Consider the following 27,386-nt stretch of genomic DNA (forward strand, 5'->3'; position numbering starts at 1 on the left):
CTTCTTTCGCGACTACCGTTCTTTCAAAAATGACAGAGTTTTTAGGCCCAGGGTACGAACCACACCCAAGAAACGGATGACCCACTCTCAGGCACCTGCTTCCTTGTCTCGGTCTCAAATGCTTAAAATGGCAGAAGACCTTATCATGCTGATCAGGGGAAGCTAAGCTACCCCCTCCAAAAGGAAAAGAGATTTGTTCCCTGTAGTTTTGTCTGGACAAGAGTCCGATAACTCTGATGCATCTGAATATGAAGACATGCAACCCCTCTCTACTTATGAGGATTCTGATGCAGAAGATTTCATCCCTTCAACCTCTCCCCCAGAGGATTTTTTCCTTTGGGGGAACCCTGCATACCTTAAGGGAGCATTTACAATGAGAGAGTTAAGACTACCCTCATTCTAAAAAGAGACTCTGGGAATTCCTACATCTTCCACAGCACAGATCACTGGCCATCCCCCCAGTCATGGATGTTGTGGAGGATGTTTTCCTGGAATCTAGCTTGACTCCTGACACCCTTCCTCCTGCGCCCAGAAAACCAGACAGGTACTATAGAGTCCCTGACTCACATAGATTTCTCTTTAAAAATCGTACTGCTGACACTGAGGTAATTTCTCAAGGGCCTAAAGGAATTAAAGCGACCTCTGCTAAGAATCCCACCCCCTCAGATGAGGATTCCCAAGCACTAGACAGATGGGGTAAAAAAGTAAAACACCTCAGCTACTCTTGCTATCAGGGCACTAAATTGTCAGCTCCATATGCTAAAATTTCTGCAACATACCCTGGAACTCATCAAACAAAAAAATATTCTGCAATTCAAGTAACTAAACACACCTGGTTTTGATGCCCTAGAAGCTTCTTAGGGCAGCAGTCACTGGATCAGTCATTAGAAGTCATGCATGGCTTAAGGAACAGCCACTGCCAGACCATGTCAAATCTAAATTATTGGCTGCCCCCTTGCACAAAGACAAATTATTTGGCACTAAGGCATAAGAGGTCTTAAAAAGATGGAAGAAAAAGCAAAATCTATGCAAACAGTTAAGGATTTCGTACAGGTCCAGCCACCCAGGTTCAGCAGGCATTGTCCCACCAAACACTGGTCCTTTCCTGCTCCCACCAAGCCAGTCCAGCCTAGGCCCCAGGGAACCGGACACCCCCGACAGCAGCCACAGGGAATGCAGAGATCTAAGCAGTGGACTACTTCCACTTCAAAACCAGGGAGTTCTAAGCCACCCCCTTATGGTAAGCACTCACAATGACTCACCTCCCCCACTCCCTCCCTCTGCCCACATTCACTTACCCCTAGGAGGAAAACTCTCCTTTCACGCAAGCACCTGGGACACCATTACCAACGACCACTGGGTTCTGAACATAGTGTCTCAAGGATTCACATTTTCCTTCCACACCCTTCCAACCCCAAAAGGGTTCCCAGATCTACCTCCAAACCAGTGGGCAGAGGCGCAAAAGCAAATCCTTCCCTGCTTTCAGTGAGGGCAATAGAGCACGTTCCTGCAGAACAGATAGGCCAAGGTTTCTACTCCACACTTTTTACTTGTGCCCAGAAAAGAGGGCACCTGGCACCCCATCCTCGATCTATCCATTCTAAACACCTTCCTGATGATCCCAAAATTCAAAATGCTCACCCTCCAACAGCTGCTACCCATGCACTCCAAGGACGTTTGGCTAGCCACCCTAGATCTAAAACAGGCATACCTCCACATTCCTATCAGGGAATCATACAGGAAATCTTTTCAGGGCAGGATCGCAACACTTTCAGTTCTCTGCGCTTCCCTTTGGCTTATCCACTGCTCCCAGAGTTTTCACAAAATGTCTGGCTCCAGCCATTGCCTTTTGCAGACAAAGAAATATCCAGATTTACCCATACTTAGATGACTGCCTTATTCAGGCAGACAGCCAGGAAAAGCTGCTCAAGCACTTGGCCTTTGTAAAGACCCTACTAACCTCCCTAGGGTACACAGTCAACGAAAATAAATCCAAACAGGTGCCCACCCAAAGGATTATCTTCCTGGGAGCCAGCCTGGACACAGCATCCCAGATGACATTCCTTACACCAGAAAAACTAATTTTCCTGACATCCTACTTCTCTCAACTCGCCACCAGGCCCCAGTTATCTGCAAGGAAGATCCTGCAAGCTCTGGCGTTCATGACATCTTGCATACTACTCATTCCATATGCCAGACTGCATATGAGGAAACTTCAGTGGTACCTAAAAAGCCTTTGGTGTCAACACTCTCAAGACCTAGAAACTCTTATACCTATAATTCCTTGCCTCGGAAAAGATTTTCTGTGGTGGGCAACAGCATGCTCCCACAACCAGAGACTGCCTTTCTCACCACCCCCCACTGCCCAGACCCTCACCACAGATGCATCAGACTATGCTTGGGGTGCACACCTGGACGGCAGGTGCATACAGGGCCAATGGAGCCCACAGCAAATCCCTCTGCACATCAACCAAAAAGAAGTGATGGCTGTCCAGGACGCCTTGATAGCTTCCAAACCCCTTCTCTCCCCAGGGGCTCTCCTAATCAAAACAGACAACACCACTCTGATGTGGTATATCAACAAGCAGGGAGGGACTCACTCCTACCCTCTATGCAGGCTGGCAATGACCCTTTGGCACACATGCTCTGCCATGAAACTGCACCTGTTAGCACAATTCCTACCAGGCTGTCTCAGCTCTCTGGCAGACCAATTAAGCAGACATATTCTGGGCCCACATGAGTGGCAGCTCAACAGAAGAACCTAATAACTCAGAAATGGGGTACCCAATGGTCGATCTGTTTGCCTCCCACACCAACCATCAGCTCAGCAAAGTTTGCATCAGGGAGCATCACTGCATGGCTTGGAAAGTGGATGCCCTGTCCTTCCCCCTGGGTCAGTCTATCGGTCTATGCCTTTATTCCACTACCTCTCATGCCCAGGGTACTGCTCAAAATAAAGGTGGAAAAACCAAGGGCAATTCTTATAGCTCCAGACTGGCCTCACCTGCACTGGTACCCCTTGCTGCGCAGCCTGTCCCCACTACCACCATGGCATCTTCCTCATATTCCAAACCTCCTGACCCAGAGGGAAGGGGAATTCATGCATCCCCAATTGCAGACACTCAGTTTGGCAGTTTGGCTTATTCCCTAACCCTGGATCAATCTGCCAACCTCAGTAAACAGGTTCTAGATGTTATCCGTGAGGCCAGACACCCTAGCACTAGAAAGTCTCATGCTGACAAATGGAAAAGGCTCTGCACCTGGATCCAGGCTAAGGTAGCCAATATGGCACAGCCCTCCCCCTCATCCTGGATTACTTAGCTGACCTACTACACAGTGGCCTCTCTTTTTCCTCTATAAAAATTCATGCCTCTGCTATTTCTGCACATTTTCCCACTGAGCAGTCCCTTTTCTCCCACCCTTTGATCAAACAGTTCCTAAGAGGAGCTAGTAACTTGAGGCCACCCAGAAGGGTACCAACCCCAGCTTGGGACCTTAACTTTATATTGGAAAAGCTCACCCTGCCCCCTTTCGAACCAGCTTTTTCTGCAGAACTAAAGTTCTCTCCTGGAAGACAGCATTCCTTCTGGCCATCACTTCAGCCAGACGAGTCTCCGAGCTGCAAGCGTTCGTGGCTGTGGAATCCTTCATCATCTTCCATGCTGACAGGGTATCCCTCAGAACTAACCTATCCTTCATGCCCAAGGTGGTGTCCAGTGTGGCTCTTAACCAATCCATTCATTTGCCCTCCTTTTTTCCTAATCTGTAGAGCAAGAGGGAAAGGATTCTGCACTCTCTAGATTTGCACATACAGCTCAGATTCTATTTAGAGAGGACTAAATCCTTCAGAAAGTCTGATCAATTGCTGGTTAGCTTTGCTTCAGGGGCAGAAGGCAAAGCCATCTCCAAACAAACCATTTCCAAATGGATAGCACACTGCATCCATTTCTGCTACAAACAACATGGAAAGCCTCCTCCCAAGGGGGTCAGGACGCACTCCACCAGAGCAGCCACCACCTCTGCAGCTTCCCTCAGAGGAGTCCCCACCAGGGACGTCCTGGAGGCTACCACCTGGACATCTGTTCACACTTTTACCAAACATTATCACCTGCCACTCTTCTCCAAATCCAGGGCAGGGTTTGCCTCTGCAGTCTTGGAGGGCATCTTAGTCAGCCCCTAGTTTCTTGACTGCTGCAACAGTGAAACACAAAGAACATAGTACAGTTGTGTACACTTACCATAAAATGTAGATGTTCGAGTTTATTCACCGTTGCAGTCCTGGATGTTCATCGTGCTATGCTGCTGCAGTCATCACATTTGGGTTATCCTGCCGTCAGGCGGTCCGCAGTCGGCCAGAATTCCAAAGCCTTGGTCCGGCGTCGGTTGTCGTCGCTTCTTCCCTGACGTCAGTGCGGCAAGAGTATAAAAGAGGCAGCCGACACCATTTTCTTCAGTCTTTCTTGCCGCGCGGTGCCCGAAGCAGAAGCAGTTCGCAAGTGCCGGTCGGCCAGCTCCTGAGATTTTCAAACAGAATTTCAGCCGAAGTCTTCTATAAAGCTAAGTACCCCATTGGGGAAACTTTTCTTGCCTCAGACCGATGTCAGACAAAGTTAATAATTGTATTTCTTGTGGGAAGCAAATACCTCATAAGGATTTTCATTCTTATTGTATTCCTTGCCTAGGCCCAAACCACGACGTTTCTGGTTGTCGGTTTTGCGCTAGGTTTAATAAACGCACTATTAAGCGTCGGGCTGACACCGCCCGTCATTATTTTGGCAGAAAATTCAACTACATTATGTCGTCGGAACCTCCGACAACCGCTATGTTTAAAAAACGCAAGGACAAAGACAGACAGCCTAGACCTAGACCAGATACCGAGGTCTCGGTTAGGCCTGCCACCGGATCTTCGGTATTCAGTGAGCGCCTACGCAGCCCCTGACTACCACAGATTTAGAAAATACGACTGCCTCTCAGTCAGAATCTACTGGGCCACTGGAGCTGGTTCCTCCTCAACTCGCAGACGCCAGCACTGGCGGCGATCCGGAGACTATGGACAGGCCTTCGGTTTCAGAAGGCATCTTTAAACAGACGACTCTCTCCGTCAAGTCATACGCTAAACTTCCAAAGGCTAAGAAACCGGGTCCACAGACTCCCACACAGGCCCCTATGCCTAAAAAACAGATGCTCAAAATGGCGGAGGACCTGATTACCCTTATCAGAGGTTCCCAGCCCCCTCCAGACAAAAGGCCTAGACTGGAGGAAGATTTACCCCCTTCTGACCAGGAATCCATTTCCTCAGCAGATTCTGAGGAACAGGATTACCCCTTCCCTCTCTATGAAGACTCAGATGCTGAGGAGTCTATTCCCTCTGTTTCCTCCCCTGAAGACTTCTCTTTTGGGGAAATGCTGCACACCATGAGAGAGCATTTCCACTGGGAAGGACAAGATTACTCTGACTCCAAGAAAAGACTCCGTGAGTTTCTTCTTCTACCTCAACATAGACCCCTAGCCATTCCTCCTGTTTTAGACATTCTGGATGATGTCTACACTGAATCCAGTCTAAATCCAGATTCCTTACCTCCAGCACCACCTAAACCAGACAGATACTATTGAGTCCCTGACTCTCACAAGTTTTTATATAAAAGCCCTGCTGCAGACCCAGAAACCATTTCCCAGGGTCCCAAAGGGGTTAAGGCCTCTACTGCTAAGAATCCACTACCTGCAGAAAGAGATTCCAGGGCATTAGAAAGATGAGGGGAAAAAAGTGTATACCTCTGCCACTTTGGCCATGAGGGCATTAAACTGCCAATTCCACATGATTAAATACCAGCAGTACTTGCTTACTCAGTTAAAACAGAAAATGATCCCTCAAACAGATCAACTAGATTTCAAAGGGATGCAAGATTTGTTGCATGCAGCAGGACAAGTGGGAAAATATTCCTTGCAGTGTGGTTTTGATTCTTTGGAGGCCTCATGCAGAGCAGCAGTCACAGGGTCTGTAATACGTAGACATGCTTGGCTAAAAGAGCAGACCTTACCAGAACATGTCAAAGCAAAGTTACTGGATGCTCCACTGCAAAAGGATGCGTTATTTGGTGTCAAAGCAGAGGAAGTTTTAAAGAAGATGGAAGAAAAGGCAAAATCAATGCAAACAGTTAAAGATTTTTTACAGGTACAACCTCCTTGCTTCAGCAGAAACTGGCCATCAAAAAACTGGTCCTTTCCTGCTTCAGATAGACCCCAAAGGGGCAGGTACAGACGCCCTAGGGGCAGAGGCCAGGCACAAGGTACCTTCAGGCCTAGACAATGGCAAACAACAACTCAGAGGGGGAGATGACCAATCTCAACCCTTCAGAAAACAAACTCAATGACTTTCCTCTTCGCCTGCCAAGCAAAATTGCCCAGGCAGGACCTCTAGGAAGAAAACTGTCTCTTTTCCCTCAAAACTGGCACATCATAACAGAGGACAAATGGGTTCTGGATATTATTACCTGAGGCTACAGATTTCATTTTCACACTTTACCACGGATGAGAGGCATGCCAAATCTGCCAACAAACCAATGGGCAGAGGCACAAAAGCAAATTTCAGCTCTCATGAACATGAAAGCAATTCAAAAGGTACCTGCAAAAGAGCAAGGTCAAGGATTTTACTCAAGACTGTTTCTAGTACCAAGAAAGGACAAAGCCTGGAGACCCATCTTAGACCTTTCAATTCTAAACATGTACCTGGACATTCCCAAATTCAAAATGCTCACACTACAGCAGCTTCTTCCCATGCTGGGCAAGGAGTCTTGGCTGGTAACACTGGACTTCCAAGAGGCATACCTGCATGTCCCTATCAGACAAGATTGCAGAAGATACCTCAGATTTTTGGCAGGCACAACGCATTATCAATTCTCTGCATTGCCCTTTGGCTTATCTACTGCGCCCAGAGTATTCACAAAATGCCTGGCATCAGTAATTGCATACTGCAGACAGCGAGGAATACAATTTATCCATATCTGGACGACTGCCTGATCCAAGCGGACAGCAAAGACATCCTACTACAGCATCTGGCATTTGTAACAAAGTTGCTAAGTTGCCTAGGGTACACAATAAACAAAAATAAGTCAAAACTAATACCCTCACAAGAAATAATTTTCCTGGGTGCCAGCTTGAACTGCCCAGATGGCTTACCTCACGCCAGACAAGCAAAAACAACTGGCTCAGTACTTCAAACAGATGGCAACTTCTACCCAGCTCTCTGCAAGGAAATTATTGCAGGCATTGGGCTACATGGCATCCTGCGTTCAACTAATTGCATATGCAAGGCTGCATATGAGAAAACTACAATGGTACCTAAAAAGTGTATGGTCCCAACACAGACACAGCCTCGAAGCAAGTATAACACTCATTCCCTGCCTTCAAAGAGTTTCTATGGTGGGCTCAAGCATGCCAAGCAAACAAGGGCCTTCATTTTGTCTCACCTCCAGCAAACCAAACCTTGACAACAGATTCATCAGACTACGCCTGGGGTGCACACCTGGCAGGACAATGCATACAGGGCAAATGGTCTGCAAACCAAAGGCAACTACACATCAATCAAAAGGAGATGCTAGCTATAAAAAATGCAATAACAGCCTTCAAGGACCTCTTACATCCAGGACAACTTCTAATAAGGACGGACAACACCACAGTAATGTGGTACATAAACAAACAAGGAGGAACGCACTCCTACCCACTATGCAGACAGGCAATGGACTTGTGGAACACAGCATTAACTTACCAAGTACAACTGCAAGCACAATTCCTGTCAGGAAAAGAAAACATTTTGGCAGACAAATTAAGCAGAAATTTGACAGACTCTCACGAGTGGAGACTACACCCACAAGTATTCTCAATGATAACCCAAAGGTGGGGACCACCAGACATAGATCTGTTTGCCTCAACCAACAATTGCCAGCTACAAAAATTTTGCACAAGGATTTATCATCCCCTGGCCTGGAAAGTGGATGCCCTATCATTCAGTTGGACAGCATTGTCAGTCTACGCCTTCCCACCTCTGCCTCTACTGACCCAGGTATTACTGAAAGCCAGATCAGAGAGACCACAGATGTTCCTCATTGCTCCGGACTGGCCACGTCAACACTGGTACCCACTACTACGAAACTTGATTCGCAGCCCTCCATAGATCTTACCTCAATTCCCTCTGCTGTTAACCCAACAAAACTCTCGGATCCTTCACAGTCAACTAAGGACCTTAAATCTAGCTGCATGGAAAATACCTTAGATTATCAAACAACACTTCTCTCAAAGGACTTCCAGAATGTGATTTTGGAGGCCAGGAGGCCCAGCACCAGAAAAACTTACTCAGACAAATGGAAAAGATTTTGTGTATGGAGCCAGGCCAGAAGCCTAAATCCTGGCATCCCACATATTCCGCACATACTCCAATATCTAACTGAGATGCTACACAAAGTCCTTTCTTTCTCATCCATAAAGATCCATGCTTCAGCCGTTTCAGCCCAATATGATACGGTTCCTCCCATTTTCTCTCATCCTTTGCTAAGGCAGTTTCTCAGAGGGGCAAAGAATATAAGACCCCCCAGAAAACCCCCAACTCCAACTTGGGATCTAAATTTTGCTCTGGAAAAGTTAACACTTCCTCCTTTCGAACCAGCCTTTTCAGCAGAGCTTCAATACTTGTCATGGAAAACAGCCCTGCTGCTGGCTATCACCTCAGCACGCAGAGTCTCAGAACTGCAGGCACTTATGACAGTGGAACCTTTCATCATTTTCCATCAGGACAGAGTATCTCTACGCAAAAACCCTTCCTTCATGCCAAAGGTAGTATCCAGTGTGGCTCTCAATCAGACCATACACTTGCCCACCTTTTATCCAAACCTACAGAATAAAGGAGAAAGACTCCTTCACTCTTTGGACATTCACAGACAGTTGCGTTACTATTTGGACAAGACAAAGGCCTACAGAAAGTCTGACCAACTCTTGGTATCCTATGCACCAGGTTCAGAAGGAAAGGCTATTTCAAAACAGACCATCTCCAAATGGATAGCAAATTGCATCCGCTTTTGCTACTTACACCATGGGAAGCCAGTGCCGGCTAGTATTCGGTCTCACTCTACCAGGGCTACAGCAACCTCAGCAGCCTTCCTCCAAGGAGTCCCAACAAAGGACATTCTGGAGGCAGCTACCTGGAGTTCAGTGCACACCTTCACCAAGCATTACCACCTTCCTCTATACTCAAAAACCAGAGCTGAGTTTGCCACTGCAGTTCTGCAGGGCATCTTAGCTGCACCTAACCCAGTTTAGCTCCTACCACCCAACCATAGCTTTGGGACTCTATCCAAGTGTGATGACTGCAGCAGCATAGCACGATGAACATAGTACAGTTTTGTACCTACCATAAATGTAGATGTTCGAGTGGTTGTGCTGCTGCAGTCCAGGTTACCCTCCCTCCATCCCCTCTACCTAACAAGGCCTTTCTTATACCTCCATGTACTTCAACCTTTGGGATGCATGTCTATATGGTGTATTTGCTTACAACTAGTACCATGGTTTTGCACTAAGGTATGTTTTGCAAGTTTCTTATTTTTGCCTTCTTAGTTGGGGCACCTGACATCTGGGGCAAGAAAAACTGAAGAAAATGGTGTCGGCTGCCTCTTTTATACCCCTGCCGCACTGACGTCAGGGAATAAGCGACGACAACCGACGCCGGACCAAGGCTTTGGAATTCAGGGCAACTGTAGGACCACCTGACGGCAGGATAACCCAAGTGTGATGACTGCAGCAGCATAACCACTCGAACATCTACATTTATGGTAGGTACAAAACTGTACTTTTCCCTCCCTCCATCCCTCTTCTTCTCTTTCCTTACAAAGGACATATTGGTATTTACTTTCTACTGGTGGAACTCTTCCACCAGAATCTGGCTCCTGCTTGGGGGCTCCTGACAGGTTAGGGCAAGAAAAACTGATGTAATGGTGTCGGCTGCCTTACTTTATACCACTGACGACCTGATGTCAGTCCTGAAGTGACAGCAACCGGCGCAGAAATACTACGCCTCTGGTATTCGGGCCGGCCAAAGGCTACCCTGGCAGGGGATAACCCAAATGTGATTACTACAACATCTACATTTATGGTAAGTGTACACAAAATTTCACCAGGTTACTACAAGCAAGATGCTGTCACAGATGGCTTCTGTAAAGAAGCCTTCTTTTGTTGTTTCTTGATCCGCACCCCCATTTGTTTTTAATTGTATTGCTGTTTAAGTATGATCCCAGAAAAGTCATGCTTTATTATAAGATCTGTTATCAGAATAAAGTAGTGCAGTTATGGAGATATCCTTTTAATGATTTGATGAATGACTGAATCAAATATTTGTTGTTAAGCCCATGTTTTTTCCTGGAATTTATTATCTTACAAGAGTTTTACTGCCACAGACATTACCTTTGTCCATATTTTTGTGTTTTAGTCTTCTGGAGAACGGTTTCTTATAATTCAGTTTGCAAGAAAATGTGAGGGTATTAGCAGATAATTGGTGGATGTGACAGAAGTGCTCTGTGCCACAAGAATTTGTCTCCGAGAGCTATTTAGATTGTATCATACTTTTATAGTTCATAATGTAGACAGGGCTGCCTGACAATTGTGAAGCTTATACTGACAATTGTGAAACTTATACTGAATATGTAAGTTCCCTGTGGAAATAAGATAAGCCTAATGTGGAAATGGAAAGTCATACAAAAAAAGAGTTCATATGTATATACACACACGCTCACTTGTGCGCACACACACACACGCACGCACGCACACACGCACGCACACACATACACACACATATATATAAAATACATGTAATGTATTACATAAGTGTCAGTGGCTCAACAGGCAGCACACTCGCCATTGATGCAGAAGGCTATGGGTTCACAACAGGTAGATGGATTGCTGACACTGCACTGCAGCATAAGGAGAAGTGCCGCATTGCAGTACACTGCAGCATAAGGAGAGGTGTTGCCCTCCTGAGCGAGTTGGTCTTCAGATGAGACATTAAACTGAGGTCACATCTCAGACTGACGTAAAAAATCCCATGGCACTTACCAGAAAGAGTAAGGAATGATGTCCTTCAAGGATGCATCTGCAGTCATAACAAACGGGTTGTCCTGTCGTCAGGCAGCCCTTCGGTCGGCCAGATTCCAAAGTCTGGGTCCGGCTTCGGCTGATGTCGCACTTCACCCGACGTCATCTCTGCTGGTCTTCGGGTATAAAGGCATCAGCCGACGCCATTTTCCTCAGTCTTTCTTGCTGCGTGGCGCCCGAAGCAGAAGCTGTTCGCAAGTGCCGGTCGGTCAGATCCAGAGATTACTACTACCGAATACTACTTCGAAGACTTCTAAAAGCTAAGTACCCCGTTGGGGACTCTTTCTTGCCTCAGCCGATGTCAGAAAAAGTCAATAACTGTTTAACTTGTGGGAAACAAATACCTCATAAAGATTTCCACTCTTACTGTCTGCCTTGCTTAGGCCCAGACCACGACGTAGCAGCCTGTTCGGCCTGCGCTTCCTTCAACCGACGAACGCTTAGGCGTCGGTCGGAGTTTGCTAAACAGTTTTTCGGCTCAGATTTTGCGTATATTATGCCGTCGGATCCTCCGACTACCCAAATTGTTAAAAAACGCAAAGAAAAAGACCGACACTCGCGGTTCGCGGTTTCGGCCGAAACCACGGTTAAGCAAGCGAGTGTCTCGGTTTCGGCGAAACCGAGAAAACCGGTCAATCTTCAGCCGAATCCATGACTACTACTGAGGCTCCTGCTACCTTAGTTGAATCGGCCTCAGAAGTTTTGCCTACTACTGTGGTTCCTAGTGATTTATCAGACACCATCCCTTTGGATGTCTCTACCCCAGCACGTGGTGCTGCTAGGCCTCCTGCAGCCATGTCTATTAAGGCCTTTGCCAGGGCTAAAGCAGCCAAAACTGTTAAATCAGTGCCTGTTAAGCCCCCCTCACACAGGCCCACTTCTAGTTCACAAATGCTTACTCTGGCAGAGGATTTAATATCCTTAATTAGGGGATCCCAATCTCACCCAGACAGGGCCTCTCAGCCACCAGAAAAGAGATCTAGAGCAGAGCCCCCCCGAGCCAGTGTCCTCTGATGATTCTGTGGATGACTCAGACATTACAGACCAGCCAGAGGCTCCTTTGTCTACATATGAAGATTCCGATGCTGAAGAATCCATTCCATCTGCCTCTCCGCCAGAGGAATTTTCCTTTGGGGAAACCTTACATGCCATGAGAGAACAATTCCAATGGCAGGGACAAGATTTCTCAGATTCAAGAAAAAGGCTTAGGACATTTCTACACTTACCACAACATAGGCCCTTAGCTATACCTCCAGTACTGCCTGTTGTGGATGATGCATTTAATGATGTTTGCACTGCTCCTGATACTTTACCTCCAGCCCCTGCCAAACCAGATAGATTTTACAGGGTGCCAGACACTCATCACCACCTATACAAGGCCCCACTTGCAGATCCTGAGACTATATCCCAGGGGTCTAAGGCAGTAGCCTCGACCTCAGCAAAAAACCCTACTCCTTCTGAAAGGGAATCCAGGTCCTTAGAGATGGGGGAAAAAAGTTTACACCTCTGCTACTCTCTCAGCTAGAGCTTTAAACTGTCAGTTTCATATGATCCAATACCAAGAGTTTATGCTTGATCAGTTAACTAAGAAGCTGTCCTCTGATGACTCCTTAGATAAGAGATATGTTTTAGAAATGGTGAATAACATCCAACATGTTAGTAACCATTCTTTAAAATGTGGCTATGATGCACTGGAGGCTTCATTTAGATCAGCCATGACTGGCACAGTGATAAGAAGGCATGCATGGTTGAAAGAACAGGTCTTGCCGGATCATGTTATAGCAAAGCTGTTAGATGCTCCTATGGATAAGGCCAGTCTATTTGGTACACCTGCTCAGCAAGTAATGAAGAAAATGGAAGAGAAGGCAAAATCTGTACAAACAGTTAAGGATTTCTTACAGGTTCAGCCCCCAAGGTTTAGCAGGAACTGGCTTGCCAAAAATTGGTCCTTTCCAGACTCCTCAAAATCTCAAATAGGCAGGAATAGACGCTCTAGAGGCAGATATCAATCCAGAGGAGGTGCCTACAGAGGACGACAGTGGCAAGGCAATAACCGAGGCACAGACACAACCACTGCCACTGCAACAGGACAATCACAGTGACTTGGCTCTGACACCGCCTACCAGGGAGCAAATAGCAGCACCTTTAGGCGGAAAGTTAGCCTTATTTTTGAAAAATTGGCACTATATCACAAAAGACAAGTGGATTTTGCAAACCATAGACCAAGGCTACAGGTTCCACTTCCACACCTTACCAGTAAAAAGAGGAATGCCAAACCTTCCTCCAAATCAAAAAACAGAAGCTCTAAAGCAGATAGCGGAATTAACAAAGATGAGAGCTGTGGAAAGAGTACCAATAACAGAACAGGGCAAAGGATTCTACTCCAGACTCTTCCTAGTACCAAGAAAGAGAAAAGTTGGAGACCTATTCTCGACCTGTCCGTCTTAAACACATACATCATTGTCCCAAAATTCAAAATGCTGACCCTACAGCAACTTCTTCCCATGCTGGGCAAGGAGTGTTGGCTGCTAACTCTAGATCTCAAGGAGGCATACCTGCACGTCCCCATACAACCAAATTGCAGAAGATACCTCAGATTTCTTGCAGGATCAGAGCATTATCAATTCTCAGCATTGCCCTTTGGCTTATCTACTGCGCCCAGAGTATTCACAAAATGCCTGGCATCAGTAATCGCTCACTGCAGGCTACAGGGAATCCAAATTTATCCATACCTGGACGACTGCCTGTTACAAGCGGACAACAAAAGCAAGCTGACAACAGATTTACAAAGAGTCATTTGCTTACTACAAGCCCTGGGATACACAGTCAATTTACAAAAGTCAAGACTGATACCATCCCAAACAAGAATATTCTTGGGTGCGGATTTGGACACAGTAAAACAAATGGCATTCCTAACTGCAGAAAAACAAAAACAACTCCCTCTTTACTTCTTGGCATTAACAAAGCAGAACAAACTAACAGCAAGAAAAGTACTGCAGGCCTTGGGCTTCATGGCATCATGCATAATCTTGGTCCCACATGCCAGACTGCATATGAGAAAGCTACAGTGGTACCTAAAGAATTTATGGTCTCAACACAGGCACAGCTTAGAAACCAAAATCCCACTAATCCCATGCCTGAAACAGGAGTTCCTATGGTGGGCTCAAGCATGCCAGTCAAACCCAGGCTTACCCTTCCACAACTTTCAAGCAAGCCAAACCATCACAACGGACGCCTCAGACCTAGGCTGGGGGGCGCACATTTTGGACAAATGCATACAAGGATTGTGGACTCAAGACCAGCTGCACCTGCACATAAACCAAAAAGAAATGCTGGCAGTAAAACTAGCAATCCAGAAATTCAGACCATTCCTCAAAGAAGGCCATTTAATGATAAGGACAGACAACACCACAGTCATGTGGTACATCAACAAACAGGGAGGCACTCATTCATACCCCTATGCAGAATGACTCTGGACCTTTGGAATATGGCTCTGAGCTACAACATCCAGTTACAGGCAATGTTTGTGCCGGGAAAAGAAAACACCCTAGCAGACATGTTAAGCAGAACCACCTCGGATGCTCACGAATGGATGCTACACCCGGACATCTTCAAGGCCATCACAAAGAAATGGGGAATGCCACAAATAGACCTATTCGCATCCCCACTCAATCACCAGCTCAAAAATTCTGCACAAGGACATACCACCCACTTGCATGGAAGGTGGACTCTCTATCCTTCAGTTGGAAAGGCCTGACAGCATATGCATTTCCACCTCTTCCTTTGATGCACAAGGTACTACTGAAAATCAGAGAGGAACGTCCAAGGATAATCCTGATAGCTCCGAATTGGCCAAGACAACACTGGTACCCATTGCTGAGGAGCATGTCTCAGGGGAGAATGTGGTCAATACCCCTGATGCCTTTGATGTTAACTCAGAACAACTACAACATCATGCACCCAAACCTAAAAACCTTGCAACTGACTGCCTGGAACATCACATAGCAGCAACTAACCCAGACCTATCCCAAAGGGTTAAAGACATTATCCCTGAAGCCCGCAGACCTTCAACAAGAAGGAACTATGCAGGAAAATGGAAAAGGTTTGTCATTTGGAGTACTGAAAGAGGAAAAGATGTGTCGAACATAGATATTGCTAACATCCTGGAGTACTTGGCAGAGCTTCTACATACAGGCCTGTCTTATTCCTCCATCAAGATACATGCATCAGCTATTTCAGCAGAATAGATCCACCTGTCTTTTCGCATCCTCTACTCAGGCAGTTCCTCAGAGGGATCAAAAATGTAAAACCTCCTAGGAAACCACCATTACCAGCATGGGACTTGAACTTTGTGCTAGAAAAATTGACACTCCCTCCATTTGAACCAGCAGCAACAGCAGATCTTCAACACCTATCATGGAAAACTGCTTTCCTACTGGCAATTACTTCAGCAAGGAGGGTTTCGGAACTACAGGCCTTAATGGCAGTACAACCCTTCCTAATCTTCCATCAAGATAGGGTGTCCATGAGAACTAATCCTACATTTATGCCTAAGGTGGTATCCAGAGTGTCTTTAAACCAGGTAATCCACCTACCTACCTTCTTTCCCAATCCACAGAACCTGGGGGAAAGACTGCTGCATACCTTGGATGTACATAGACAGTTACGCTACTACCTGGACAGAACCAAAGGTAACAGAAAAACTGACCAGCTTTTAGTAGCCTATGCAACAGGAAGGGAAGGAAAAGCAATTTCCAAACAGACAATCTCCAAATGGATAGGAAATTGCGTAAGATTCTGTTACTCCTACCATGGAAAACCAATTCCACAGAACATAAGACCTCATTCTACAAGGGCTACAGCCACTACCACAGCTTTCTTACGAGGAGTGGCAACCAAGGACATTATTGAGGCGGCTACTTGGACCTCCGTGCATACATTTGCCAAGCATTATAATTTACCTCTATACTCTAGATCCCGAGCAGGGTTTGCCACTGCTGTACTGCAAGGGATCCTAACTACACCATAATTTTTCTTCCTCCACCCCTAGTTGGCTATGGTATTCTACCCATTTGTTATGACTGCAGATGCATCCTTGAAGGACATAGTACAGTTTTGTACCTACCATAAATGTAGATGTCCGAACAGGATAGCATCTGCAGTCAGGATTACCCTCCTTCCCCTCTGTGGTACTCCTAGGGTATTTACCCTCCTAATAGCTAGCTGGGGGGAGTCTCTTATGGTGTATTTGTTTGTATATATGTACATACATGCTTATTTTATGTGTTTGCCTTCTACTTTTTTGGAAACATTGGCATTTATCCAAAATTTAGCTTTCCAAGAGGGCAACTGGCATCTGGGGTAAGAAACACTGAGGAAAATGGCGTCGGCTGATGCCTTTATACCCGAAGACCAGCAGAGATGACGTCGGGTGAAGTGCGACATCAGCCGAAGCCGGACCCAGACTTTGGAATCCGGCCGACCGAAGGGCTGCCTGACGACAGGACAACCCATTTGTTATGACTGCAGATGCTATCCTGTTCGGACATCTACATTTATGGTAGGTACAAAACTGTACTTTCCCCTGATGCCCTGGCTAAATTTCACTTAAGTTTTATGTTTTATAAATACCATCTTGGGTGTCCCCTGAAAAAAACACCAGTAAGCCTAGTGGAGCTAACCCAGTCAACAAAGGAGATGTGCACACACACACACACACACACACACACACACACACACACACACACACACACACACACATTTTTGGTACTTAGACTGTATGGAGTCAAGGCTGGGCTTTATACATTCTAGTGCTGGTACTATTTTTAGCAGGATTAGTATTGTTGAAAGACTTTCCTAATATGGGTAATTATATGTAAAATGTTTCTCATTTGCTTATTCTTGTGTATTTTAGTTTGCTGATTGTTTCTCAGCACAACATGATGAGTAGTAAGTGTCTTTTGTCTCCAAAGCTGTTAATTTTTCATCTTTTGGTAGTACCCCATTTCTAGTGGCATTAAGAATGCATCATTAAATTATACAATGTGATTAAGAGATGGAATTCAATTTAAAAACATTTTGGACTTCGTATCACAGTATTTCTTTCTTCTCAGGAGAAAACTGCTTGTATGCTGTAAGGTAAGTGCAGCGAGTCCTTAGTGAACAATTTGTGTTTTTCTTAAAAAAATTCTTTCTTTTGTATCTCAACACAGAGCGCCAGAACCATGTTCGGGAGTTGATGAGAGACATTACCCTGTCTGAATGGGATGGCATAGTTATTGCTTCAGGTGATGGCCTTCTTTATGAGGTAATGCTTCATTTTATGTTTTGCATCAGGAACATGTGACTAGAGGAGCATTTTATAACTGATTTATTCACTTTTTCGTAAAGTGGATGTAGAATACCTGATGAAAGGTGTACAGACTGCATGGCCATTAGGTGATGTCAAACTTAAACCCAAAAGATAATCCAAAAAAAGTATGTGGGGGCTGAAGCCTCCTCAAAACCTTCCATGTGGGGTTGCTATCTATTATTGACAGTAATATTAAGTCTGAGGATGCTTTTGGAGGAAAGGAGGTTTCCCTCCTTGAGGGCAACCACTGGCATCAGAGCAGATGTTGATTTAGTGGCCTCCTGCTTAGTCAATCTTTGATAAGATGACCTGCTCATTTCTTATTTTTTCAAGTAGCAGTACAAAAGACAATAACAGACTCCTTTCCGCAACATTAGATGTCAGAGCTGGCGTATCAGTGCTGAGGGTCTCCTTACCAGGCTTTGCACTTTGAAGAGAGAATATAGCTATTATTAATAAAGCGAGTCTTGAAGATTATCTTTGATGATCAGCACTAGTTTTAATCCCGTGTTAACAGTGAATGTGTTATGAATGAACTTTTGCGTTACTGGAACCTCTGTCAATATCTGTGTATTTTTTTCCCCCACACTTGCATCTTCTGATAATCTGGTGATACATTAAAGCAGGTAAAACAAGTTATAAAAATGTATTGTGGCTGGCATTGATTTGCTAAAATACTGTCTGTGAAGTCTGTCAATAAAATTATGGCTATTGCCTGTCAAATGCCAGTAGAAAAAAATTGTCAATGCCTATGAAATCTAATTGATTTTTACAGATCTACTTCCATGTGTGCATGAGTGGTGGTGGTGTTTATACCATCAGTCTGGAAATGGTTAATGATGTGCACACATAGAGTAAGAAAAATGCAGTACTTGCGAAATATGATTACTTTTATTTGTGATGTATGGCTATTTTCATTTTTGCTTACATTTTTATGAGGGAGTCTGCATGTAACTCTGTTGGTACTTTTAAGTTGAAGAACAGTAGCACTTAACTAGTGCACTTACTTTTATAAAGTAGCTATAATGGGTGAGTACTGAGGCAGTCTGCGGATGAGAGACTGATCCAATCTGTCTGATCACAGGTAATGGTCACTGACCTGTCATATTAGACCCCCACCCTGGTGCAGTGCTTGCTTTGAAGTCACCAGCTGCCACTGTTATTGCAGTTACTATATTATGCAAGAATAAAGTCAGACTTGTAGTATTCTCTAGATTTTCCCAGTTCTTTTTTCATGTCATAGAAGCCTATTCATGTAGCAGCATCAGCAGTACTTTTGGCCAGATTTAAATCTGATGTTGCCCTTTTCATTCTTCCTCAACGAATGGGTTACAGATCCGATCCTCTAATCCCAACTCAGCCGCATACTTCAGTCTTTGGCTCCAGCTCTCAAGTCGTCCGTCTACCCATAATGCCCTAGTTCATTCCTAAATACCTCAGATAGAGTTTGTTGCCATAAAATCTCAATTAATTAGATAAAGAAAGGGATAGCTCAAAGAATAGGACTCAAACCTGGAACTTTAAGTTCCAGTAAGCATCCCATCACTTTCCTCTAGAAAATTATTGGAAGGTGGATGGATGGGGGGGGGGGGGTTGGGGGTTGAATGAAAATGGACAAAACTGATGCCTAGTTATGGTGGGTACAGTTATCCTTTTCATTCTTCCTCAAAGAATTGGACAGAGTCCCCAGGTATGTTAATCTTGGGAGGCCCTCATGGAAGGATATTATGGGGGACAGCTGAGCCAGAGGCAGTTCTGCTTCTGGATATTAGACCCAATTTGTAATCATTAGCAAAGGTATGAGCATTGGATCATATGGCTGCTGCACATATATTATCAGTAGAAGGTCTTGACCAAAAAGCAGATGAAATAGCAATGGATCTAGTTGAGTGGGCTTTAGGCGGTCTTGGTAGAGAACTGCCTTGTTGAGAATAGGTTCAAAAAGTACAATCAGTAATCCATTTAGTAGTGTAATTTCAAAAACTGGAAAACCCAGTCAATTTGACGAGAAGGATATAAATAGCTGATCTGATTTTCTAATTTGTTTTGTTCTGTGTAGATAAAAACGTAATTGTGCACATCTAGGGGATGTGGCATGTATTCTCCTTTGTTTGATAAATTTGGAAGGAAAACCATAAATTAATGGATTGGTTAATTTTAAATTCAGAAGCCCTAATGACAGAAACATTTCTCCGCCACTGATTGAAAGACCACTTGTGAGGCATCATGATAGACCTGTTGAGTTTGTCCACTAGTACATTGGTTTTCCAAGGAATGTGTGTTGCAACCAGCAAGCAATTGGTGGGGATCGCCCATTGCCACACTCTCATAGCCTCTCGGCAGAGAGGTGAGACCGGGTTTCCCCTTGTTTGCTAATGTACCACACTACAGATTTGTCTGCCTGAATCACAGTAGTTCCCAGAGGAAGAGGATCTTGAAGTGCCTGCATTGCTGATAGTACTGCTGTCATCTCTAGGACATTGATATGCAAATTGGTGTCTTGGGAGGGGGAGACCACATGCCTTGGACAGTCCTTCACAAGGAATGACCCCCCCCTCACCCCAACTGGGAGGCATCCATAGTCACAGTGGCTATTCGGGGGCAGTAAAACTAAAGGGTCAGCCTAGATAAATGCCATCTGACTGGATCCACCACTGGATGTGGTGTTGACTGGAAAAGATAGCAGTTGTCGAAGAATAGACCATTAAACAGCTAGAGTCTATTGAAGTACACACATATAGTATTGTGCTAAAGATAGAAGGACTATTGCTGCTGCCATAGACCCTAACTCTCGAAGAATGAATCATGACTGGAGAAGACGAATGGGGTAGAATTTGATGAACCTGAGATGTGAGTGTGTCTATGGGATGAGTTTGTAAAGATGCGATTTGCATTGTCATGTTCAGATGCGAGCCAGTAAACTCCGGGCTCTGTACTGGTGTCAGATTTGACATGACATAATTGATTTTTACCAGTAAGTGACAAATGTGGAGCAAACAGTCCCTGGATTGTTGGAGATGCATAGAGGGGCCAGTGAGGAGCCAGTCGTCCAGGTATGGAAGCAGTCTGAATCCTTTTAGCATCAAGTGAGCTGCCACCATTGCCATACATTTGGTGAACACCCTATGGGCTGAGGTGAGTCCAAAGGTCAGGGCTCTGAGTTGGGAATGACTGACTCCTAGCCGAAAGCGTAAATATCTTTGGGAGCACCCGCTTATTTTGATGTGATAGTACAAATCCTGAAGATCTGTAGAGCACATCCAGTCATCATACAGATGCCTAGTTGAGGTGTCCGACTTGGCTTCTTTTTCCAGCTCATGGAGCACTGGAACTAGTCCCCTACCATACCTCAGTTCTCGTTTGCCACCTTCACATATGGACTTTGTTACTGACAGCTATTGAGCAGTAATAGTATTTTTTTGTGAGTAAAGGTAGAAATTTCTTTCTTTTTACCCATTTCGTAGTAAAGTTCTCTATGTATCCTCCCTTGCCTTCCCTACACTTTTTAGTGTAATTCTACTGTGCCATAGTTGTTTTCCCTTTCTCTTTTTTTTCTCCCTTATACCTTTTTAGGTATGTTCTTCTATTACCATTGTTTGTAATACTTTCCCTTTACGTGTGTGTGTGTGTGTGTGTGTGTGTGTGTGTGTGTGTGTGTGTGTGTGTGTGTGTGTGTGTGTGTGTGTGTGTGTATTTTCTCTTCATTCTTGTAGAAAAGATATGGCTGAAAAACCCTCCGATTTATAAAAAAAATTTACAGCCTTAGACATAAAATTCAGCTATCTGATGCACGCACTGTGTGTGTTTATTGATATGAAGTTGTTCAGTCTCGCCGTTCATTCTTCACTGATCGGTTCGGAGCCGATCCTCGGCTCCAACACGGCCATTTAGCAAAGCTCAAATTTACCAGTAGCTCGAGACCCAGCCCCTTATCCCATGATGCACTGCTGGAATTACCTCAGATCTAGTTTGTCACGGCACTGATCTCTTAGTTTCCAGCTGTGCTCGAGACTTTATTCAACGAATTAACAAGTTTTTCTAAAAATGTTCTTATATAGTCATATTTAGACTTTTGCTTAGTATTTCCCTTACCCATATATTATTATCTCTTTTGGCCTTGTTTATTTTTCGTGGCCGTTCTTTGCTAGTGTTGGCTTTTTGCCTTTAGTAGTGTAGTGTTAGCATAGTTCTGTAGTTAGTTATTAGCTAAATTTACAGTTTCCTGTTTATATATATATATATATATATATATATATATATATATATATATATATATATATATGTGTGTGTGTGTGTGTGGCCTCTTTGGCATTGTTTGATATTGTGTGTGCTTTTCTAAAATAGTTGTTTATAGTTGTGTACAGTTGTGATAGAATTTGCTGTTGATTAAAATTATGTCGGAAGATAAAGACAGATATCCAAAGTCTGGTTTCAAAAAATGTCCAGACTGCGGACAGAAGATGTCTGTCCTAGATGGACATGTTCAATGTGTCTATTGTCTGGGTGAGGTGCACCTTTAGGAGTCCTGCAGTATCTGCCACTCCTTTTCCACTAGGGTGCTTGCTGAGAGGAAGAGAAAGCTCATGGATTGAGGTCTTCTTAAGCATGCTTTTGTGGAAGCTTTGACTGACCAGGATGGAGCCAGCAAGTCATCAAAGTCCTCTAAATCCTCCTCAGACTCCAAGTCAAAAAAGTCTAAGAAAGTGGAACTTGCTGTGACTTCGGCTCCACAGCCTTCGTAGCTGACAGTCCTTCCCTTTCAGACCCGGGACACTGCCTTGGAACCGGTCTCCGAAACTCCTTCTCCATTACTCCAGTCAGCACCATCAGTGCATTCCTCCAGGTCCTCTGTTAGCCTTTCGGATTCGGAAATGGACTGACTGGTACAGAAGCTCTTAAGACACCAGGCCTAGCTAAATTGCTGTCGGTTCCGACCCAGGTGTCGGAACTGAAGGCCACTACCCCGGAATTGACTGCTCCTCCTCCGAGCCATACCATTTTTTTTTGAGCCAGAGGAGGCTGACCTGATGGTTGTAGAACCCTTGGAGCTGACCACCTGTTTAGTGTCATCGGCTCCTTCTACTCGGACGTCCTCTGCACCGACTGGGGACTCTAGGAGCCGACACTCTCTGGTCTGGTCCTGGGAGGATAGTCGCACTGACCTGTCGGTGCTGACTGTTCCTCTCTGGGCCTCGGCACGGGTGAGCTTGGCTCCTACCTCGGGCTCGGAGCCCACGGCATCGGTGCTGGAGGGGATCACAATTCCTTTGGGTCTGTCGACTCCTCATCGGAGCTGTGACTCCTTCGAAGCTATGAGCCGAGTATTGTCTCCTAAGACTTCCTCATTGCCAGGTCTGGCCTCTTCTTCCCCTAAAGTGCCTGAGTCTGCTTCTCCTTCCATCGGCCACCCCAAGCGTAAAGACCCAGAGCCTCAGGTAGCCCCACTGGGCACCGCCAGCTCTTCTGAGACTTCCCCAGAGGCTCCCACTGAGGAAGTCCCCAGAAAGAGAGCGTGCAAGAGGAGGCACTTGGACTCCCCACAGGAGTCATTGACATCTGACACTGACTTGGATAAGTCAGAAGGGTCCCCTCGATCCCCCTCTGAGGACATCTCCTGTGCGGAGATCCTTGAGATCCTTAGGCAGAGGGGTGATTGGCAGTCCAAAACCCCTACTGAGGATGAGTCAGTTCTCCTGAAGGCTTTTGGGTCTCAACCTTCCACCTCATGGGTGTCTTCACCCTACGATGAGCTTATGCAATAGGTCTCTCATAGGGCATGGGAGTCACCAGAGTCCATGGAGCCTGTCCTTCGGAGGCCTAATAAGTTTATCTCTGCCTCAGCGGATATAACATTCTTGTCTATGGGAGTCCCTGTTGATGCCATGGTGGTGGCGGCAGCCACCAAGAAGGAATTGTCAGAGACTTCCGCATCTATCCATCCTCCTAACAGAGATTCTAGGATCATGGATAGATATGGGAAACGCAGGTTCAGTTCAGCGACTTTCACTCTTCGATCACTGAACTGTCTGACCCATTTCACCAGACTGCAAAGAGATCTCCTTAAAGAGTTGTGAGATGCTCTTCAGGGTGCTGTAGCTGCAGGCGTCTCTGACAAAGGTTCTGCCCAGCTTGCTACCCTTAATTCCACTGTAAACTCATCCATGCGTCTCATATTATATGCAGCAGATGGTTCAAGAAGGGCTGCAGGTTCAGGGATTGCTCTTCGTAGGCATGCCTAGATTCGCCTCTGTTCCTTTGTGGAGCCATTCAAGTCTTCATTCGTAAATATCCCGTTTGATGGCTCATCCTTGTTTGGGCCTAAGATAAAGGAAACATTGACTAGGTGTGAACAGGAGGGAAAGACTCTGCCATCGGAGCCCGTTTTTCCACCCCTACTCGACCTTACCCCAAAGGCCAAAAGGGAGGAAAGATGTGGTTCCGAAAAGCTCAAGTAGCCTTTCAGGACACACGTGGAGAACCCCTCTCCAGGGGCAGAGGAGGAGGTAATAATGGAAGACGCCACCTTCGTGGCACAGAGGTCCACAACACCAGGGGAACAGAGATCATTTCTTTGGTCAGCCCGACTGTCCTGCTCTGGAGGCAGTCAGGGGTCGCTTATCTTTGTACCCAGAAGCCTGGCTAGACATAACAAATGACAGCTGGGTACAAAGCATCATTTCCAGAGGGTATTTCATATCATTCTCCTCTCCTCCCCTTTCCATCAGGTGAATCCCGGACGTTCCACCCAGTTACAGGGAACAAGCAACTATAGAGGTCCACAAGTTACTAGAAAAAGAGTCATCCAGCCAGTCCCAGCAGACCAAACAGGATTCGGAATTTACTCAAGATTCTTTTTGGTTCCAAAGAAAACGGGGGACTGGAGACCCATTTTGGACCTCAGCAGACTCAACCAATTTGTGAAGAAAGAGCAGTTCCGAATGGTCACACTTCAGTCCATATTTTAGGGAAAGACAATTGGATGTGCTCAATCGATCTCAAGGATGCGTACTACCACATAAAAATGGTCATCCCATCTCTTCATATCACAATAGGATGCCCTTTGTACTCATACCCCCAGTAGCCACTGTGCCCACGGACGCTTCCCTGATAGGGTGGGTGTGGGGGCATTTTCAGGGAAAGACTGCCCAAGGCACATGGATGGATCAAGAGTCACATCTGCATATCAGTGTTCTGGAGATGAGAGCAGTACTTCTGGAGCTGCAGTACTTTCAGGACTCTCTTCCTCTAGGGACAATTGCAATACAGACAGACAACATGTCAGTGGTCTGGTACTTGAACAAACAGGGCGGGACCAAATCTTACCCCCTTTGCCAAGAAGCCCTCAGTGTATGGCAGTGGGCTGTGTCATCCTAGCGCTTTCTGATAGCAACGCACATCCCAGGGAGATCCAACATGATAGCGGACAAGCTGAGCAGGGCAATTGTGTTGCCCCACGAGTGGTCCCTCAAACAAGAGATTGCGGACAGGATTTTCCACAAATGGGGCCAGCCTTGCTGCGATCTTTTTGACAGTCACATCAACACCAAATGCAGAAACTACTTTGCCCTGATACCTTCTCCGGGAGATCCCCTGAGGGATGCAGTCGTTCACAATTGGCCCCCTGGTCTTCTCTATACATTTCCCCCAATTCCGATGATACCCAGATTTTTACAGAAAGCAAAGTCACTGGGACGGACTATCATTCTTATAGCCTCTCATTGGCCTGGGCAGATTTGGTTCCCATTTCTTTACCATCATCTTTTGGAGGATCCATGGATCTTGGACCAAGTTCCAGACCTTCTGACACACCCATCGGGACCTCCACCCTTCCTTGCAGTCACTGAAGCTAACTGCTTGGCTGCTCCAGTTCCCCGCATAGCCAGGCTTCATAATCTTTCTTATGATACAAGTCAAATCTTATTGACTTCCTATAAACCTTCCACCAGAAAATTGTACTGCAGTAAGTGGAAAAGATTTTCTATTTGTGCTTCAAACCAGAACATTGATCGTTACCAAGCTCCGTTGTCATCTATTCTTGACTAAGATTTTTAACGAAGGAGCAGCAGCTGCTAATGTCCGGGTACAGTTAGCCGCTATATCTAATTTTCATCTAGGTATTGATGGACTAAATATGTCTCACCAGTTGTCGTAAGGCCTTTCTCAAAGGTACCCTTCACATGAGGCCTCCAGTTAACACTCCTTATTCTCCCTGGAATTTCAATTTCATGTTATCTCGTATCATTCTTCCCCCATTTGACCCATCATCAGCTTGTGAGCTCAAATTTTTATCATGGAAAACTATATTTTTAGTGGCAATTACTTCTTCCCGCAGAGTGTCAGAGCTTCAAGCATTATATATCAAACCCCCTTAATATGATTTTTCATGCTGACAGAGTATCCCTTAGGACAAACCCTTCCTTTTTTCCTAAAGTATGTTCTGAGTTTGACATCAGTCACATTGAGTTGCCCGTTTTTTCCCCAACCATACCAACAAATTAGAATACATGCTGCACAAACTTGATGTTCACAGACAACTTAGATATTATCTGGATAGAACAAAAGACATTAGAAAATCAGACCAGCTTTTTGTATCCTTCTCGGAAGCCAGAAAAGGTAGACCAGTGGCTAAAACAACCCTTTCTAAGTGGCTATCGGATTGTATCACTTACACTTATTCATCTGCTAATATGCCTTTATTTCATAAGGTGAAGGCTCATTCAACCAGAGCAGTCTCTACCTCTTCAGCTTTTCAAGTCAAGTTACCCCTTGACAACATCTGTGCTGCAGCCACATGGTCTAAGCCTCACACTTTTATCACTCATTACAAAGTGGATAAGGCCTCCAGGGACAGGGCTTCTTTTGGTTCTACGGTCCTGAAAGTGTACTCCCGTGAGCCACCCGGGATCTAGGGTGCTAGGGACGCTACCCATCAGTGAAGAATGAGCAGCGAGATTCAACAACTTCACATAAAGCAGTTATGTACTCACCATAACGTTCCATGTGAGTTGTTCCATCTCGCCTTCATTCTCACATCCTTCCCTCCATCCCCCTCCTAGCTAACAGTTGACCTGGAGACTGGCTTCATCCTGGTTTCTGTATGCTTCTTCCTCTCTAGGGAGAGTAGTTCTTTTATAGGTTATGGTATAAGCAGCAAACAAGATCTGAGGTAATTCCAACAGTACATCATAGGATAAGGGGCTGGGTCTCGAGCTACGGGTAAACTTTGAGCTTTGCTAAATGGCCAGGTCGGAGCCGAGGATTTTCTCCGAACCCATCAGTGAAGAATGTAGGGGAGATGGAACAACTCACATGGAACGTTATGGTGAGTACATAACTTCTTTTTTAGGCCCATCCAAGTTGGACTCTACATGTGAAATTTGTAAGGCCTTCAATCCTAGGGCATTTATTGATAGGAGAATTAAGTTAATTTTGAGAGGATTGCTCCCATCAAAATCTTCCGATACAGCATCTGGGGCTCAAACCCCCTAAAAAAACTTGACAAACAGAAGCTAAAAGCATTTCCCGGACCTACAAGCTCCTCGACTCCAGATTCAGTACAACCTCTTAAAATTTTCAAACCTTCAGGTCCAACCTATTCGGATACAAAGGTAAAATCTTCCATTCGGACTTCTTCAGATCCAAAAACAAAATCTTCAGATCCGATCCCCTTGGATACGAAGAAGCATAGGTCACCACAGATCAGATCTCCTGCAAGCCTGGATCTGGTGCCCTCTCATCTCCCATCAACCTTTCTGGAAAGGCGTCATCATTCTAGGGTTTCATCAGTAGCTTCTCGTTCCCCCAGAAGTCTTAACAAGCAGATGTGGACAGGATGATGAGGAAGGTCCTCTTGATGCAAATTCAAATGTGGGTTCTCCTATCTCCTATCCGCGCCTGTGTG

At 45.4% G+C, this 27,386-nt stretch overlaps 1 protein-coding gene across 1 annotated transcript in view; it reads left to right on the top strand.

The window, feature by feature from the left end:
- Window positions 1-27,386, top strand: part of SPHK2 (sphingosine kinase 2) — a 602,609-nt gene that overhangs the window by 382,782 nt on the left and 192,441 nt on the right. The window contains exon 4 of the mRNA XM_044081371.1: window positions 17,346-17,440. Coding sequence (XP_043937306.1) covers window positions 17,346-17,440 — 95 coding nt within the window. The remainder of the gene's footprint in view (window positions 1-17,345; window positions 17,441-27,386) is intronic.

This window comes from Protopterus annectens, chromosome 1.part1 (genome assembly GCF_019279795.1).
Source record: "Protopterus annectens isolate FY-2018-M chromosome 1.part1, PAN1.0, whole genome shotgun sequence".
NCBI lineage: Eukaryota > Metazoa > Chordata > Ceratodontiformes > Protopteridae > Protopterus > Protopterus annectens.